This window comes from Episyrphus balteatus, chromosome 2 (assembly GCF_945859705.1).
Source record: "Episyrphus balteatus chromosome 2, idEpiBalt1.1, whole genome shotgun sequence".
NCBI lineage: Eukaryota > Metazoa > Arthropoda > Insecta > Diptera > Syrphidae > Episyrphus > Episyrphus balteatus.
In genome coordinates this window covers 62,535,593-62,555,231 of record NC_079135.1, presented here as the reverse complement: position 1 = coordinate 62,555,231, position 19,639 = coordinate 62,535,593, and the positions used below count along the sequence as shown (strand labels likewise).

At 31.7% G+C, this 19,639-nt stretch overlaps 1 protein-coding gene across 1 annotated transcript; it reads left to right on the top strand.

Annotated features, from left to right (window-relative positions):
- The first annotated feature begins 341 nt into the window (after nucleotides 1–341).
- On the top strand, nucleotides 342–12,118 carry LOC129908239 (uncharacterized). The gene is made up of 4 exons (XM_055984621.1): nucleotides 342–1,636; nucleotides 8,874–9,152; nucleotides 9,223–9,388; nucleotides 9,450–12,118. The coding sequence occupies exons 1-4, from the start codon at nucleotides 1,279–1,281 to the stop codon at nucleotides 11,566–11,568; spliced, it is 2,922 nt and encodes a 973-aa protein (XP_055840596.1). The 5' UTR covers nucleotides 342–1,278; the 3' UTR covers nucleotides 11,569–12,118.
- The last annotated feature ends 7,521 nt before the right edge of the window (nucleotides 12,119–19,639 follow it).

The following is a 19,639-nucleotide window of genomic DNA, read 5'->3' as shown; positions in this document are numbered from 1 at the left end:
TATGGTGGAAATTGTGTGTGATTGTCTTCTTATTTGCAAATTTTACTGTATGTATGTATTATGATATCTAGTTTTACTTGCACTTTGTTTTTGGTTAGATTTTTCTATTTTACTGCAAATATATTTAAAAGAAAAATTGTGTTTTCGATTCTATTTCAATTCGATTCCTCGATCTGGTACTTCCATATACCTGGATCGAATTTTCGATTCAGTTTCAATTCGATCTTTAAATCAGTCATACAAACGGGGTAAAAAAGTTACAGAACATTGGTTACTGGTAATTTTAAAATAAGGGGTACCTGTTCCCTAAACGCCCCTCCTTTTACCACGTATTTGTTGCAGTACTTTATACTATCTCAAAAATTTTATATACAACCTTGCGATGGTATGTGTTTGATCAAAAATAAAGCCTTTGTATATTTTAACTGTTGGTGTACATAAGCCATTTGGAAAAAAATCGACCACCAACTATAGCCTATCGAGGTATAGCCGTTCACTTACAACTCGTACACCCGAACACCATATATATTCGAAGCTGTGGAGGCGCGATTTTTATATTAATTCATATGTCAAATCTGTAATCTAGTAGAACGGAAGGACGTCAAATTAAAGTCGTATCATACCTATAAGTCAAGTGTCAGATGAACAAAAACAAAAGTCTGGTGCTGTGTAGTGTGTACTATCTATTGATGTATGATTTCGCCAGTTTTCAATGTCGCGCTTCAGTCCTTTCTTTACGTATATTTTCGATGTTTCTAGGCTTGGGAAAATTATAAAAACCTACATTTGTGAAATATTTGTAAAGAAAATTACAAAAACTTGTTATTTTTTTGGTTTTTGTATATGAAAACTAATCGCAAGCACTTTGAGTGTATTCAAACATTTCTACCTATATACCTATATGCTCGTATATGTAGATGGCGAATGAACAAAACAACTTATATACTACAAACCAGATGCAGGGTGAGAAATGAAAATAAAATCGTTACTCAACCATTTTTACCATGAATTCGACAGAGTTGAAACCAGCAGTATAATATTTTTCGTTATTTTAGTTTTTGTTTAGTGTTATACCTACATGGGTACAGAAAATTTTGTAAATCTAGCAAGTGTTTGAAGTGAAGAAAGTTATTTTAAATTGTTTAAAGATTTTTCTTTAGATATTGTTGACATTAGACGCTTTTGACATTAGTGAGAGTGGTTGAGTTTCACCTCGTCGTCGGTGTGAGCGCGGGGGAGCGGCTGAACTTTTCAGTTGTTATTATTTTTGATTCAACAATGCATCGAGACATTTTTGGAGGGGAAGGATATAAAGGGCAAACGCCACCTCCAGGAACTTCATCGATTGGCGTTAATTTAAGAGTGACTGGCCACTGTAGTCAAGGTGGGCGAAAGTACATGGAAGATTTTTTCTCCGTGGCTTATCATGAATCGGAAAATGCTAATGATTTGGAATATGCTTTTGTTGGAATATATGACGGACATGGTGGAAGCGAAGCAGCAATGTTCGCCAAGGAGCATTTGATGATGGGAATTATTAATCAAAAATTGTTTTGGTCCGATTCCGATCAGGATGTATTGAGGGCGATACGTGAAGGTTATATTGCCACACACTACGCTATGTGGAGAGAGCAAGGTGTGTTTGTTCGTTTGTTCTTTTTTATTTTGTTTATTGTTTTCTTTTAAATCTATCTTCTATACGTGCGATACGTGAAGGTTATATTGCCACACACTACGCTATGTGGAGAGAGCAAGGTGTGTTTGTTCGTTTGTTCTTTTTTATTTTGTTTATTGTTTTCTTTTAAATCTATCTTCTATATTTACCTTTGCTCCTTTTGTTTTTTTTGTAAAAAAAAAACGGGTATAGGTATTAAGGAATTGGCAAATGGTGAATTATAAATGACAGCTAAAGTTTTTGTGGTCTTTTTTTTATTGCACAGGTTAAATATATATTTAATGTTCCCCTACATGTTCTTGAAATGAGTCAGAGTGGAACGGGTATATGAAGTGGAAATATTGTTTGAATATGAAACAGTAGCTCTCAAACTGCGCATTTAGTTGAGTCGATACATTATGTATAATGATTTCGTGCGCATGTGTGTGTAAGAAATACATTATATGAAAATGTCAAACGCGAGTAAAGGAGACAATTAGGTTATGAAAGTATGTAGTTATAGAGAAAAATAAAAACAACTGTCATGCCAACGTACTATGTGTGTTCAACACGCTGTTCTGGACTGTTCCGGTCCGGACAGAAAAGAACAGCTTTTTGGTGTTCATTGATTATTTTTCTGTTGTGAACGGTTCTAGTTTGCTGTTGATTGACGCTGTCTGGAACAGTTTAGGGCAGGATTTTCTGTTATGGTTTTGAGTCGTCAGAATAGGTTAGAACAGATTCGTGAGAAGTGTCAAAAGCAAAGCTGTAATTTTTTTTGTTTTAGCTGCGTTCCTTTGGGATCACTTCGCTGCCTGAAAACTACTGGTATTATAGCCCTGTTCCATTGGGAAGTGGCAAAGTACTACTAGTAGTTTACTAGCGATTTTCAATGAAACGCACTTTCAACGAATTCAATACAAATCGTATCTACTCGGGAAGAAGAGCATGAGTAGATGATAGTAATAGATTAACCAAAACATCTACAAGGACTAAACTACCACCTTCAATGGAACGGGGCTAATTTTTTATGTTTCAAAAAAATGTTTCGAGAAAATCGACTACAAAGTTTGGAGTATCTGAATTTCACCCTTTATTTATGTATTTTAACATGAAAATAGAATTAAATACAACTACATCAAAACACAAAGTCAAAAAAGTACGAAAAAGTAAACAAAGCTCAAAATATAGAAATCAAATGTATATCTACCTGACATCTATTGGAAAAAAAAATAACTAAAAAAGCTGTTTTGTTTTTTGAAGTTTTAAATTTCAAATAAAAAAAATTTGAAAAAGTAAACAAAATACAGTCGACTCTATCTAAGTCGAATTTTCACAGGACACGAAAATTGGTTCGAGTTGATAGGAAATTCGAGTAAGAGGCATCTATTCAATCTTTTTGCTGCAGGCGGTTTCATTAAAAATGGTGAAAAAGTATTTGAAAGACTGTATTTGAAAGAAAATATTTATTTGTCAAAAGAGCTATGTGATCGCAGAGCTACCTTACGGAAAGGATATAAAATTTGGTTTGAGTGTATTTGTTTTTGAAACTTTGTGAAAATTGAAAGCTTGGTCATGTTCAAGCTTTTTGACTCGAATACTTTTTAAAAATGAAAGAGAGATATACAAATAAGTTACTAGGGGGAAAAAGAATAAACATCGTGTTTACTTTTTTGTAATTTTCTGACTTTGTGTTTCGATGTAGTTCAGGCTTTAATATTGTTTAGTTTTTACTTTTTATTGAATTTTAACATTAGCTCCCGATCTCGCAATTTTGTTAAGAAGTTTAAATCAAGATCTTTAGGCATAGTAGTTTAACTTACATGCAAACATATTTCAGGAAGTTTTTGACAGCTCATCCAACCCATTCACTACCTAAGCCTTATGTGACAGATTTAATTTTTTTCTTGGGTCAAATAAAAACTTTTATTTTTTTTATCTTTTTTCCAAAAAAGATTGAAGGACACACAGCACACACCATACACTTTACGATTTATCCAAATAGGCCCATTCGCTCATACGATGCATAAGTACTTAAGTATAACATAAACCTCTATGTTCCACATATCGGTTTGCACGAAATTCAAACAAAGAGGTGCTTGCTGAAACTAACCAAAACCTACTAACCAAAACATACTTAAGGATTTAAGTTATGCATAAAGTTCTACAGTGCGACAGTTTACGCAGAAGAAAAAGTACGGAATAAGATTTTATGTTCTACTTAAATATTTAGGTTTCGTACTAAAATTACAAAGGATAATTTACAAATTTTAAAAGAGATATTATAATTAAGAATATTTATAGTGACATTTTATATTTAACAATTTAAATAGTGATAAATGACACTCAGTATAAATAAATGACTTATGTGGGGTGAACAATTTTAGGGAAAGATTAACAAAACGAAAATACTAAAGAATTAAATACAAGAATTGAAAAAGAAAAAATTAACATTATTTTTGTTATATAAGAAAAATATTAAGTTTAAAACTAATTGATGTAGGTCAACAAAACTTCGATTTGGTAATGATCAATTTCAAGAAGCCATATTTCAATTTTTTTCAAGTATAATTGTAAGATTCGAATGCAACGAATATTTTCAGGAAATATATTAAAGAGTTTATATGATAAATGGAGTAGAAGTTTATAAAGTGAGTCTTTCGAAATGAGGGGACGGATACATAGCTGTCAAGGTTGCTTCGCAAATTGCGGGCCCCAGAGTTTGGACTCTGTAGATATCCACATCTCATAAAGAATATTTTAGAAACTTTAAAATAATATAAATGTCTCGCAGGTAGAATGTTCAGTGATCTAAATAGCACCATAGAAGGATACAACCGGTTGACACCACAGATTATTCTGATAGCACACTTTTGCAAAATGACCAAAGCCTGAATTTTAGTTAGGTAAGCACCACCCCAGCACCTAATCCCATACTGAAGTTTAGAATGGAATATTCCATAATAGGCTGTTTTTAAGGTATGTGATCACAAAATTATTTGAGGTGGTAAAGACTACGGATCGATGAACGTAGATATTGCTTCAAAGTTGAAATGTGATTTGTCCAACTCATATTTTGATCAATCGAAATACCTAGGTATTTAAAATCACTAACTATTTCGACATTAAAACGATTGCCACAACAGACTTCACCTTCATTAAATTGCGATAGAGCACCACCACCATTGCATGTACAGTTTAACATTCTATAACGTTGACAGTTTTGAGCATGGAATAATATATTTGCATCAGGAATAGCTTGTGTTCTTAGACTGAAAAACATTAATTTAGTTTTATTGCTTACATTAAGTTTGTGTTTTGCAAACCAGATACGCAGTAGGTGGATATCAAAATTCAAATCAGCCACAAGGCTTACAGGACTAGGTGAGGCATAAGCTATACCAAGATCGTCAGCAAAAGCAGTTACCTTACCAACGAATAGTAGGCTGAAAACGGAGTTTGTATAGACGAGAAACAGGATAGGGCCAAGGACCGATCCTTGTGGAACACCAAGATTTGAAACTCTAGTGTTACTTAAGAAATCTTCAATTTTAACTCTTAGGGTCCTGTCCTTAAGATAGGACACAAGCCAGTTATGAAAAACACCACGGAACCCGATATTATGTAATTTTTCAAGAAGTATGCTATTGTCGACTGTATCGAATGCTTTGCTTATGTCTACAAACAAACCAGCACAACATTTTTTGTAATCTAAGCCTTTATTAATTACAGTGCAAAATTCAAGAAGAGCATCTTCAGTGGAAAGCCCTTCCCTAAAACCGAACTGCGAATTATTGAGGAAATTTATTTTCTTAAGATAACGTAACATTCTATATTTAACCGCTTTTTCAAATATTTTCGATATGGAGGATAGCAATGAAATAGGTCTATAATTATTGACGTCTTTTTTGTTACCTTTTTTAAAAAGTGGAATAATGCTAGCACTTTTTAGTTTAAAAGGAAAAACTCCAGTGCAAATGCTTAAATTAATAAGATGGGCTAGGATATCAGATATATTCAGTGCAATTTGTTTAAGAGTTTGATTTGAAATAGAATCATCACCACATGAGATCGAGTTATTGAGAGAATTGATTAAACCATATAACTCAGATCCAGTAACTGGGTCTATCAACTAATCCAACTTCGGCTTCACATCGATTACAGAAATCAATTGAATTCGTAGTTTGACTTACAGAACCAAAAAAGTCATTGAATTGGTTAGCAACAATTATAGGATCTTCAAATTCTACAGTACAATTGAGTTGGAGATATTGGAAGAATTAGCGTTAATTATACTATTTATAGCTTTCCATTCCTTTCTAGGGTTTCCTTGGGAACTACTCATTAAAGAAGAATAGTATCTATCGCGATGTAATTTTATTTCGTAGTTAACCTTCTTACACATTTTTTTGTAACGAGTTTTTAAAAGATGGATGCTGAGAACATTTTCTACGCAACTTATTTTTGATTTTAATTTTCTTCAGTATAATACGGTTTATCCAGGGCTTTAAATTCATTTCTGATTTTTTTAACACTAGGTTGAAGCTGCAGGTACTTATATATGATTGTAAAATTTCTTGAAATAAATCATATGCATTCGATGCATTACTTTCGGCAAAGACTGTATCCCAATTTTCAAAACGTAGAAAATCATTCAGTTGATCAAAATTTATTCTGAAGCATTTTTTTACGTTCCAAGTTTTTCACAGTGCTGAACAAAATCCCAGTCATACAGTGATCTGATATTTGAAGATCAAAGTAGTAAGACCATGCTCAGCTACCAGAAAAAGATATGAATCAGAAACAGTACAAGAAGTTAAAAACATCAATATTTAGATCACCTAGTATTACAAGATTTATAGATTTAATATTGTTTAACAAAGATGAAAATACATCCAAAAAAGAATCTAAACTATGAGAATGGAGTCTATAGATACAAACAAAACTAAACAGTTTACTACATATATTACATGAGAACTGGATGACATCCGCGGACAACAAACAGTGACGCACGACATTATCTCCCAATGACAATGACAATGAGTTTGTTCTAAGTTGCTAAAAAATATTTATGTTCAACCTAGCGAAAGGTCTGTTCGTTGTTTTCCCGCTCCAGGTCACTCTGAGTCATGTCAACCAATTGTCAAAAAATCAGAGTTTCTCGGGTTTTATTTTACATCGAACACATCAGAGCTTTAGTTTCATCAGCTGATTTCTGTTTTTACATTTTTTTCTATATTTAGTTTAATATTTCAAGAATTTCGTGAAAAATCTCATATTTACCACACAACAGCTGATTTGATTTTGATAAATCTGAATTCCGCGCTCTGACAAAATACCTTAGAGTATATAATGGAGTGCTTGTTCCTATACCTAAAACATTGTAACGCTATATGCATGGATAGGGGTCGCTGCCTTCGCTTTTCAGTGCGAGACCGGTTCCGCAGCTGTAAATAAACACGCTTGTTGATGACAGCCATCAAATGAAAATAAAATGGAGGCATGCACTCATCGAAAAACTTAAAGAAACTAGAGCCCTCTACTTCACGGAACTAACAGCACAAGCACTCCATATATTATATCCTCTAAGCAAAATACCCAGAGTTGTTCAGGTTGCGTTGAGAGCGAACAGTGAACACAGGGGAAATAACTCTGGTTGAAAAAGGAGCTACAAAAAAAGGTTGACGTCGAATTCGGAGTGACCCAGAGCCAGAGTGCTCTAGAGCTCACAACGAACAAACCTAATGATTTATGTCGTTTTCGATTGGCTCTCCGGAAGCGTCCGGAATCATTCAGAAGCCTTCTGAAAGCGTTTTATTCGCACGAATATGACAGGCAGAACGCTTCTCAGAAGAGAAATTCTCTCCTCGATTTAAAATCGGAATTCACTCGAGAAGCACTAATACACGAATATTTAAAAGTCAAATTAATCACTCAATCAATATTTTTTTTATTTTTTGAAATAAATTAATTTTTTTCCGAAACAAATTTTTTAATTCATTTTTAAACTTACTTAAAATATTGTGGAAACCAACTTCCCTATTAATTTCTTGAACAATACCAATTTTTAAAAATTTAAAACATTTCATTTGAAAGAAAAATAAATTAATATAAATATTTGACATTTGAAATTTAAAAGAAAAACAAACACAAAAAAAAAAAACAGAATTGAGTGGAAGCGATTTGACCTGTTCCATTCGATTTTAGAATGAGTGAATCCTTGAGTGAAATCGAAAACGACATTAGTTTCATGCGAGAAATCCATGAGAACTTCAAATTAATTTGTCAAATCGAAAAGAACGTCAGTTAGTTTTTATTTGTTTTTGAGAAATTTTATCAAAAGTATTGTTAAGAATGCCTTTAAATTAATGGAAAAATGTAAAAATAGTGTAAAACACAAAATTTGTGTTTAATTTAATAAATGGATTAATTTTAGTGAATGTGTATGTGTTTTGTGAACGTATGTGTGTGTCAAAATTAGTGTTGGAAAAAAACAACAAATGGGTTAACATTCTCTCAAAAATTTGTTCAGTTAAATTTTGCATTTTCTGATGGTTGGAATTTTAAAAGTAAGTTAATTAATATTGCTATACTTAATTTTTTGCCTATTTTGGTACCATCTCTCTGTAGGCACACATCTTTTTTGCTAATTTGATTTATACTTTTTCATGTCGCTAGAACTTTTTCGGTCTCACTATTTTATAAAAAATGATATATGAAATTGGTGTAGAATTTTCCGAAGAATCCGAATATTGTATTCACAATTCCAAAAAAATGTATTTTCACCCTTATAAAGGCCAAAATCAAAATCGGCTCCTTTCCTCCAAAATATTCTGGCAACACTGATTCAGAGTGCTCAGAACCCATTCAACATAGAGAATGTTTAGAGAGAAAAACTAACAATATGGTCGACATATGCAAGCAGCTGGACTCCTGGACTGACTATTATACAGCTTGTCTCTGCAAATCGGTGAATAGGTAATGGGTAGGCTATTATTATTATAACATTAGATGAATAAGTTAACTCAAGTTTTACTTATGTAGTTGGTGTTAGGAGAACACAAAAGACCGTTAATACTACATCAATTTCGACAAAAGGTGGAATTATCTTCTTTTCAAAATGACCGATTTAATTATTTTCTTTATTCTTAGATCGGGGTTTTTTTTTCATAATTCTTATGTAGAGGGAAAAATAATTTCAAACATGTTTTTCTTATAGAGAAATGGCCAAAAACTGCGACCGGCTTACCAAGTACAGCTGGAACAACTGCAACAGTTGCGTTTATTCGTCATGAAAAAATCTATATTGGTCACGTTGGAGATTCTGGAATTGTACTTGGCTACCAAAATTCAGATGAAAACTTTTGGCGCGCTAAACAATTAACATTAGACCATAAACCAGAAAGTGTTGTTGAAAAGGCAAGAATTATGGATTCTGGCGGAAAAGTCGTTGCTAAAAGTGGAGTTCCACGAGTAGTATGGAATCGCCCTAGAAATGGTAAGAAATTTTAATAACTATTGTTATTTCATCTGTGCAAAGCAAAGGTTGGGTTTAAAACTTATTTTAGGACATAAAGGTCCAGTCCGACGCAGCACTGCTATTGATGAGATACCTTTCTTAGCCGTAGCCAGGAGTCTAGGAGACCTTTGGAGCTATAACTCAGCTCTAAATAAGTTTATAGTTAGTCCTGATCCAGATGTTAAAGTCATTAAAATCAATCCAAATACTTTCAGGTAAGTTACAAAAACAATTAACAAAATCAATAATTAATTAATATAATACGTCATTCTTTAGGTGTTTAATTTTTGGTACTGATGGTTTATGGAATGTTGTCTCCCCTGAAGAAGCAGTAGACACTGTTCGTGATAAAGAAATTATAAACGAACACGTCAGTAATTTGGGTGTTGAAAAAAACGCTTGGTGTAATCCTAGTAAAGGTCTCGTAGATAGAGCTCTTAAAACATGGAGTTCGAAGAAAATGCGTGCTGATAACACCTCAGTTGTTACTGTAATCCTTTACCCGCCTAGATCTTCCACACCAAAGCCGAGCTTAGTGAGTAATTTTGCAAATGGATTGCATTATATTCCAACAGATGCAGCCGTAAATACAGTTGATGGTTATTCACAAAACTGTTCTCAGAGATTTCCTCCAACTGCGGATTGCAACCATCAATGCCACCTCTACGATACAGATATTCTTGATGAAACGCATCAACTACCTCATTATGAAACCATTGCTTCGTCTCCTGTCATGCGTCAGCATTTACAACACCAGTTACCAACTCAGAACGGGTATATGCAAAGCTGTTTTGATAGAAATAGTTTTGACTATGCCAAAAACTACCAAATAAATTGTGATAACAATCGTTACTTGTACTACGATGATCATGGGAGCAACACCTATGTAAACAGTTTTGCAGAATCATATAATTCATTATTGAACTCAAGCTTGGAGCGAGAAGACTCCAGCCTCTCGAATGGCAGCATTGGTACGAGTGACATGAGTAGCGACGAGAGTAATGAAAGCGATCCAAGTAAATATCACAGTTATGACAGCTTACATCATACTGGATTGGCTGGACACGATAGAGTACAACACCACTATCCCAATAATGAATACCAAATAGAACAGCAGTTATATCAAGAACAGTGCATGTCGGCGGAAGAGGGTTATTCCTTGACAAAACTAGAGACTCGTGTTGAACAACAACTTCGGGGAGATACTAATGAACAAATGGACGCTTTGACAAGTGTTCAATCATTCCAAATTTTCGGTGGAGCAACGAGTGAAACACAATTCAGCAAAAATAAAAACAAATATCAGAAGGAATACAATGGCAGTGATATTTCGGATTCGAACTTCTTATGCAGCTTCGAAGATAATGCAAGAAGCTATGAACCGAATATTGACGATACCAGATGTAGAGACTTATCACCACCGTTACCAGAAAACGTTATAAGGACGACTTCTTTGAGTATTGAAAGATTAGATACTACCGCATTTGAAAGGCTCAATTTTAATTCTATTGAACGACCTATCAATACCAAGGGGATTGAAGCGGATATAAAAATGTTAATGGATGATACGGTTGATGAAACCATTCAAATCTATGAAATCTCGTCTAGTGTTGTTGAAGTTCCTCCTTCACCACCTGGTCCACCCGAACTATCCACACAATCTGTTCCAAAAGCTATTAAAGAACCATCTTCGACCGTTTCGCATGAAAACTTTGACTTCACACCACTCAACAAGCCATCTGCACACAAGGTGGTTCTCTATCCAAATGTGCCTAACGAAAATCATCGAAAGCCACGTGACACTTCCATACATCAACATCCAAGAACTTTTGAAAAGAGAATGCTTCGCAGTATGACAGTTGATTATAGTAAAAGAACTCTCCGCTCTCGAAACATTCTTCCCAAGGACATGAAGTTAAAAAGTACTCCTAGCACAAACCTTCGGAGGTCGACTATTGTGCAAAATAATTTCATTAAAAGCTTAAAATCTTCAAACGCAGAAAACTCCTCATCCTTGATCTGTAAAAAAAGTTTAACGCTTAGATCAAGGGAAATAAAACTCAATAGCGGAATTTGGTCAGAATCCAATGACGTTTCAAGGTCTTCTTCTTCTTGCAGCCAAAAGCAAAAGCGGAATTCAAATTTGAGCTCTTTTTGTGATAGCTCTGATTCCACAAAGGAATCGATAACAACAGGAAATAAAAATGATTGCATGGTTACACCCACACTACGTAAATCAACTGAAGGAATTGCGACATTATCCACGTCCCATCATTTACAGCAGCAAGTATCTGTTTCATTTGCTAAGAGATCGAACTTGAGGAACAGCAGGTGGGGACCAGGAAAAACGACGATGCTAACCAGAAACCGTGTTCAAAAGCGTATGACTCGATAATACCAAAATAGGAATCTCAGTTTTATTTTATGGATGAAGTAAGATTATTAAGAATTCAGTCTCATAACAATGACCCCAAAAACAAGGACAACCTTAGCTTAACGTTTCGGATACAATGCCTTGCAATTTATTAAGGTAAAACTAGTTTTTCAGACTAACAAAAATCACTTCAGTACAAAATAAGATTTAAGAACTCCCGTCCTCCATTACTTTCAAAATTAAATTGGAATTCTTATTTCTTACTTATATATGAAAAATAGTAGAGTTTCTGCATAAGTATTTATTTATGTTTTATAAGCCGATGTGTGAATTACAATTTTTGGTACCACTCCGTTTTATATGTTTGGTATACTTCATATACTTAACTTAATAATTTAAGTGAAAGAAATGTAATGAATAAATTAAGTATTATTTGTTAAGTATTTTTAATTCTATTTTCAATATTTTGTTATAAATAATTATGATGCAACATGTGTGCAAATGATTGTATATTGTGCGTTATGTTATTTTTTAACAGTATGAAAGTGTGTGTAAGTTAAGATTTTTTTATGTTTATGATATTTGAAAATAAAATTTTAACTTCAAATAAAAGAACAAGGTAAAAAGGTGTTTATTTTTGTAACTACTAATATGTTGTCTCTTGTCTGACGTCTGAGCAGAGAGAAAGAGAATGTATACTGACGGCAATACTATTTACTCCGGATTAATTTAAGCTTAAAATGAATTTTAAATCCAATAACTAATAAAAAGGGTAGACACTAGGGAAAACAATACAGCTACTTTCTTTTAAATAAGAATACGTAAAGCACCCGGGGCGGCAATTATGGTGTCACCCCCAGAATGAAAAACAGTAAAATAAATGAAATTCCACTTTCCTGTAATATTAAGATTTTTTACTTGCTCATAACCATAACCATAACCAAATTTTGGAATCGCAAAAATCGAATATAACCGATTTTTAAATTTTTTTAAGTACTAATAGTAGAGTACTAAACCAAATTATTAGGGAACCCGGCCGAACAGCACTGATTTTGACGATTTTTTTTTTCAAACGTAGGTAATTAAAAATACTTTAAAGTCTATAGATTAAAAATTGCCGGTGTTGGCGTATTGTTTTTTAAAATTAAAATTAATTTCTTTTTAACAGAACCATTTTTTTTGCTTAAATTTCATAAAACAAATGATAGCAAAAGATTCTCTAGGTAATTTAAGGAAAATATATAAAAGGCAGTAAGGGACAATCTTCCATCGTTTAAGCGATAAATGCAATTTTCTAACATTCTGACCTCAAACACAAAAAAAATATTTTGAAAACAACGGCAACACCTACAATACTTTAAAATACATTTTTAAAAAGCCAGAAGCTCATTCTTATCTCTTAAATTTAAATCCACTAAATTTAATCAAGACTTTTTGAAAAAATGTTCCTCAAACTCAGAATTAAAAAAAAAAATGTTATTAGAAAAATTTAAAATTACTTTTTTCCAAACTTTTTCTAATAAAATATGAATTTATTTAAAAAAAATGTTTGGCCATAAATATTATCAGTTGAATTTCGAAGCAAAAAAGGTAAAATATATCACACTTTAAAAAAAAAATGAAAAATTACTTCAATTTCAATGGTTTTTTTTTATTAAAACTGAATTTTTGCATTGAAATAATTAATTTTCTCAAATACTGTGGTAAATAGGAACTTTAAATTTTTTCTATTTAACTTTAATTTAAGGGTTATTAAATGAATAAAAAATAATTTTATGTTTAGATGTTGAACTTAAAAAAAAAAAATAAGTTACATTTTTTTTCAAAACTTTTATTAAAAAAAGTTCTTCGAAAATGAAATACTTTTTAATTTTTTTCATAAACCGTAATACATATTGACATTTCCTTTTATAATTTGAAATCATAATAAATGCGGCCAAAAAAATTTGAAAATAAATGCATTTTACATTACGACCAAGTTTAAAAAACGACATGTTAAAATTTTTTCAATAATTTTTTTTTTCAAAAATCTGAGTTCAATTACCATTCTTTCAAAAGCCGTTCATTAAATTAACTCCATTTTAATTTTACATATATGACTAAGCTTCTAGCTTTTAAAAATGTATATTTGAATATTGTAGGTGTTGCCGTTGTGTTCAAATATTTTTTTTTGTGTTTGAAGTCAATTAATAAGAAAATTGCATCTATCGCTTGAACTATGGAAGATTGTCCCTCACTCCCATACATTTTTTTTCCTTGAATTTCCTAGACAATCTTTTGGCATCAATTAATTTATGAATTTTAAGAAAAATTTTTGAAAAAGATTTGTTTTTGTTCACAAAAATCTTCAATTAAATTTAAAAAATCAAAACGGCAACACCGGCAATTTTTAATCTATAGACTTTAAAGTATTTTTAATTACCGACGTTTGAAAAAAAAGATCATCAAAATCTAAGCTGTTCGGCCGGGTTCCCTAATATTGCCAATTTTTGAGCTTTAGTTACTCCACTATAAGGAAAATTTTCAATCTAAATTAATTTTTTTTGAAAATTCAATAATAAAGGATAAAGAACAAATGATATTTTGTTTTTATGTGTCGATTAATATTTATTTTTAAATTGCATACCTGTTTTTACCGATTTCCAATTCGTCTGTATTTCGTTTTTTACTTGCTCTATAGCATAGGGCAAGTATTGGATTCGTTTGAAAAAAAAATTTCGAGGTTTTAATCAAAACTAACACTACGATAATCGAGAATTCCAAAAAAGTGGTTTTCGTCATGACGTCCGTCGGTCTGTGCGTCGGTGCGTCCATCTGTAGAAGTAGCTGCGGCCTAAACGGCTCGGCAGATTTTCATCAAATTTGGTACAGATAGTTTTTACGTAATTTCAAAGGTTGGTTTTTTTTTTTGGACTTCTCCTGGACTCTCAGCTCAAAACATTCCTTATACAATGTTATTACTAGTACAATCTTTATTTTTTCATTTTAGTGTGTAATTAGAAAATTTCAAAACTTTTTTTCAAAATATTTGTATTTTTTCCGGGAGCAAATTTGACACAAGTAATGCTGTACGTATTTCTAATATAACTGCGTTTTTGGTTTTTCTCAAAAAATACGGATAGTGGAAATATGACAATTTCTTTTTTTTTATCGCTGATGTCGGCTCTTCTCGTGTATCGTTAATGAGTTATTGCAATTTTCTCGAAAACGACTCTAACGATTTCGATTAAATTTGGTGTTCGTTATAGTGTTAATGATTCTAACAAAACTGCCCTTTAGTTTTTCACAAAAATTTCGGAGAACGGTATGGCGTTGCCGTTTTCTGCCAAATTGATGTATTTTTTAGTTAATGTCGTATATTTCATCAAAGGTTAAGCCAATTTTATTCAAAATTTGCAGACAGATGTTTCTTGTCATTTTGAAATTTAAAATGTATAAAAAATCCAATAGTTATTTTAGGTATAGATACTTTGAACTACAAGAGCAAGTACGTAGGGCCCCAGTCGTGCATTTTATTTTTTTTGTGTTTGTTATCTCATAACTTTGGACTGAGTGAACCAATTGTGATTTGATTATCAATTCGTTCAGTTTCGGCTATGTAAAATATGAGAAAAACCATTGATCCATGGAAGTCGGTTTTGATTTTATTATAAAAATGATTATTTATGTAGGTAGTTTTTAAAATGTGTATACATAAAAACCTTTATAAAACAGTATCTACCAATAATTTTGAAAATGTTTTGTGACTAAATTGCATGCTTGTTTTGGAGGTTAAAACCATTCTAAGAATTGTTTTTGTATTTTTAAAAAGAAAATTTGACGTTTTTTTAGTTTTTATTGAAACTTATAAAATTAAATTTAAAATACAGCGTGTCCTGCAATGAGATTAGGGCATTCTGGGGGATGATTCTTTGGTATATTCTAAGAAAAAAATTGTTCTACAGTAATTCTCTATCTGCAAATTACTTATGGTAGAAATATTAATAGCTGCGTTCCTTTGGAAATATTTATCTACTTTTTAGTACTTAAAGCTGCTTTGAACTACTTTTTCAATATAGCAAAAGTAGTTCAAAGTAGTTTTAAGTACTAAAAAGTAGATAAATATTTCCAAAGGAACGCAGCTAATGTCTTGATTTTAAGAAGAAATGCTATTCTTTGTAACTGCATTTAAATGTTAATATCTTTTTTTATTGCTCAGATATTCATTTTTAAAGGGTATTCGTTTTTTCTTGCCCATGATCATTTTTGACTTTGGGTCCGATTTTCTTCGATAAATGTATTATAAACATAGTATTTTATAAATTTATTCTCATTAAGAAACAATAATAAGAAAAAAGTCATTTACAAGTTTGCCAGTAAACTTATATATTTTATGATACTTAGGAAAACCTGTACCAAGCAAAATCTTTAAAAAATGTGTTTTTTCGCTCTAGTCAAAAATGAGTAAGAATTAAAATTTTATTTTGTAGTTTATTTCTATTGAAGACCTAGTTACAACAATAATTTAAAGTGTACTCCTTGATTTTGTGTGCTTGATAGAGCCCATAAAATCATAAATCTAAAAGTTTTTTGTTCATTATTGATTTCTTAATACGAATAAATTTATAAAACACTATGTTTATAACACATTTATCGAAGAAAATCGGCCTCAAAGTAAAAAGTTATCATACGTAAGAAAAAACGAATACCCTTTAAAAATTAATATCTGAGCAAAAAAAATGAAGATATTAATATTTAAATGCAGTTATAAGTATTAAGGCTGAGTGGACCACGTAAAAATCGGGTTATCGTTCACAAATCGGTGAATTACTTTTACATTTTTAAAGATAATTGAATGAAATAAATTTTATTATTTAGATAATAAACAAGGCTAAATATCTTCATGCCTACAATTTCCGAATTTGTGCACTTGTAATTAAGAGAGAACAAAACATGATAAAATTTTCGTTGTTTTAGAACGACCTGAAAGACATTGGTTTGTTTCTTAGTTAGACTAAAATTTTTATTTTTTTTATTTCTATTTTGGATTGAGGTTGAATCAAACTACGGAGTAAAATTATTTTGAAAAACTAAAAATGTCTTTTGCATAGAAAAAAATTAATCGAAACTGAAGCTATTTTTCCTTATGTTACAATGTTTGAACATGTGTAACTTCTGCAATTATTGATAAAATTCATCGAAATAAAAAGAAATAAGTACCTCAACTCAAATACTCACACATTGATTAGTTTAAGAAATTTATATTAAGTTTTAAGGTCTTAAACAACAAAAAAATGTTAAAAAGTCACTTTTTCTTAACTTTTTTTTAAAAAAAGTGGTTTAATTTCTTTGTTTTTCAAAGTATGATTTTGATTTTTATTTTATTTAAAAGCTTAGTTTATGGACTATGGAGTAAAGCTATATTTTGTTGGAAAATATTATTTTGTAACCCTCCAATCGCTTTTTAAGTAGTCCCGAAAACAATAAGCTGTACTATGAAACCAGAATTTTTAGATTTTTTGTTATATTTTTTTTATTTTTGTTTCATTATTTTTTCTATCAATATCAAGTTAGAAAGCAAGAATTGCTATAATAGTTTTCTTACAATTAATTTTTGAAAAAGAGTCTACTTTCCATTTTTTTCCTCAGAAATTCATGGAATGCGTATGTATTGGAATTTGTAGTTCAAACAAATTCCGCTGGCGCTAGTTGTATCTCTCTCTTTATTATCTTCTATTTTGTTTCTACATGATCTCTCGCACTCGCTCTGTCGAGTGGTTGTTTGGTGGTATAAAGAATAAGATGAACTTAGGTATCTGCATTCTACATATTGTTTGTACATAGGTTTTTCCATAAAAAAGGATTGGCGCCAGGCTAAGTGCATGCAAAGTGTTGTTGTATTTTGTTCGCAAAAATGAGAGGATACAGGAAATGGATCTCTCGCACGTTTGCAATGTATGGTATCTGGTGTTGCGTGGTAGGTATATGGAATAGGATAAACGAGTTTTTTTTTGTATTCTTGTTTTTTTTTTTTAAACTGGTTTATTTATCTCTTTCATAAATTTATGATGTTGCATGTTAGGTATTCTTCTGAGCAACTGTATGGATATATTTTTTTCTATGAAAACAAAATTTGGAAAGACAGGCAGTCTGTAATGTTATTCGCATTATAATACAAAAATCTAAATTTTCGAATTTGATCTTATAGATACGGTGACCATATTTCTAGAAGCGAAACCCGGGACAGATAAAAAATTCGTTTTTAAAATATTGATTTTTCACAACAACAAAAAATTAAAAAAATAGTTTTCATAATTTCCTTATTTTGATATAATGATTTCTTAAACGATTTGATGGGAGCATTTTCATTGCAATCCTTTAAGCCGTTTACGAAATCAAGAAAGCGGATTTATAATAGGTACCTACTGTTAATAACTTCTAAAAGAATATTTTGTCAATAAAAAAAAACTTTTCCTGATATAGCTTTTCAACTCGACAAATACAAGCTGGAACTAAAAAAATGACAAAAAAATTTTAAAATTAAAGCCTAGTCTTGAAGTGAAACGAAAATTTTCATATAAAACCAGCACGACGAAATACGAAAATTTAGTTTTTCGATGCACATTCACGCAGCTTAACCACCGAAATTCTTTACTGTGCTAGAATATTTGAAGAGTTTTCAATCGTTTTTCACTGACAAGTAATTTTTCTTACTCTAAAAGAGTTTTTTTTACTTTGGAGACTTATTAGAAAAACTCTTAATTTAAATCAACCAAAGACTGTTTTTTCTTGTTTTCCGTTCAAAGTAGGGATGGGATCAACCGGCCGGTTTAAACCGGTTTCGGTTTTTTTGCTTCGGTCAACCGGTTTTTTTGTTCTCCCGGTTTTTGCGAAACAATCGAAAAACCATAAAAAAAAAACCGACTGAAAAAAAACGTCGAACAAAAAAAAAGACCCAACGAAAAAAAATTCCTCAAAACTCGTACTAAAAATGAAATCAATCTAAAAAAATCTTTGCTTAGGGATTTTCTTCGAAAAGTTTTTTTTCTGTTTGACAAATTAAGTTAATGTTTTTTTGGCTATCAAATCAAGCAAAAAACCGAAAACCGGTTTTTCCAAAAACCGGGTTTTTGGCCCGGTTTAAAACCGGCCGCTTTAACCGAAAGGAAAAAAACCGGAAAAACGGAAAACCGGTTTTTGTACTAACAACCGCCATCCCTAGTTCAAAGTTTTAAAATTTTGAATAAATAATCATTTTTATCAAAAAAAAAAATAAAACCGACTTCCATGGACCGAAACTAGGTTTTATGGTTTTCTCATAGATTCTATAGCCAGAACTGGACCACACTGCAAGCACCAGCTTTCCAATACAAAAAGAATTATCAAAATTGGTTCACTCCGTGCAAAGTTATGAGTTAACAAACATAAAAAAATAAATAAAAAAAAATACAGACGAATTGAATACCTCCTCCTTTTTGGAAGTCGGTAAAATAAATCAGAAAATCTGCAAATACGGGACAATCACGGGACAAATTCCTAAATACGGGACAATTATACGTCCCGGGTTTATTAAATAAAAACCCGGGACAAGCTGTTGAAATACGGGACAGTCCCGGGTAAACCGGGACGGATGGTCACCGTACTTATAGATGAAATTGTCTTATTCTGTGAAATCGCGCACAGCTATTCTGCTTCTCAATTACTTCATTTGTATAATTTTTCAAAACAAACTTATGAGAAATATGACCAGTCAAAAACTTTAAAATGCTTTTTTTTAAATAGGCGGTAGGAGGTATATACTATATCTAGTTGTTTTGTTTTTGTGTGCCAAATGTAAAAATCAAAGTACGAAAATGCGGATTTTTTATTGATGATGAGTTTCACTACCTTGGAGCAACACCTGACGGCTTAGTAGGCGAAGATGGCATCTGTGAAGTCAAATGCCCATCATCAATCAAAAACTTGACTATAAGCGATGCAGTTGAAAAGTTTTTTTTTTTTTTTTTTTTTTTTTGTCCGTGGGTAGGTGTTGAAATCTTCAAAAGATTCTATGAGGACCGGAAAACGCGTGCTCATAGATATGTGGGACTCTTAACCACTAAAACCACCTCCT

Excerpts from the sequence above, each read along its gene's own strand:
- LOC129908239 (XM_055984621.1), top strand. The coding sequence starts at position 1,279 with ATGCATCGAGACATTTTTGGAGGGGAAGGATATAAAGGGCAAACGCCA. Across the intron at positions 1,637-8,873 it reads CGCTATGTGGAGAGAGCAAG|AGAAATGGCCAAAAACTGCG; the intron begins GTGTGTTTGTTC and ends TTTTTCTTATAG. Across the intron at positions 9,153-9,222 it reads ATGGAATCGCCCTAGAAATG|GACATAAAGGTCCAGTCCGA; the intron begins GTAAGAAATTTT and ends AACTTATTTTAG.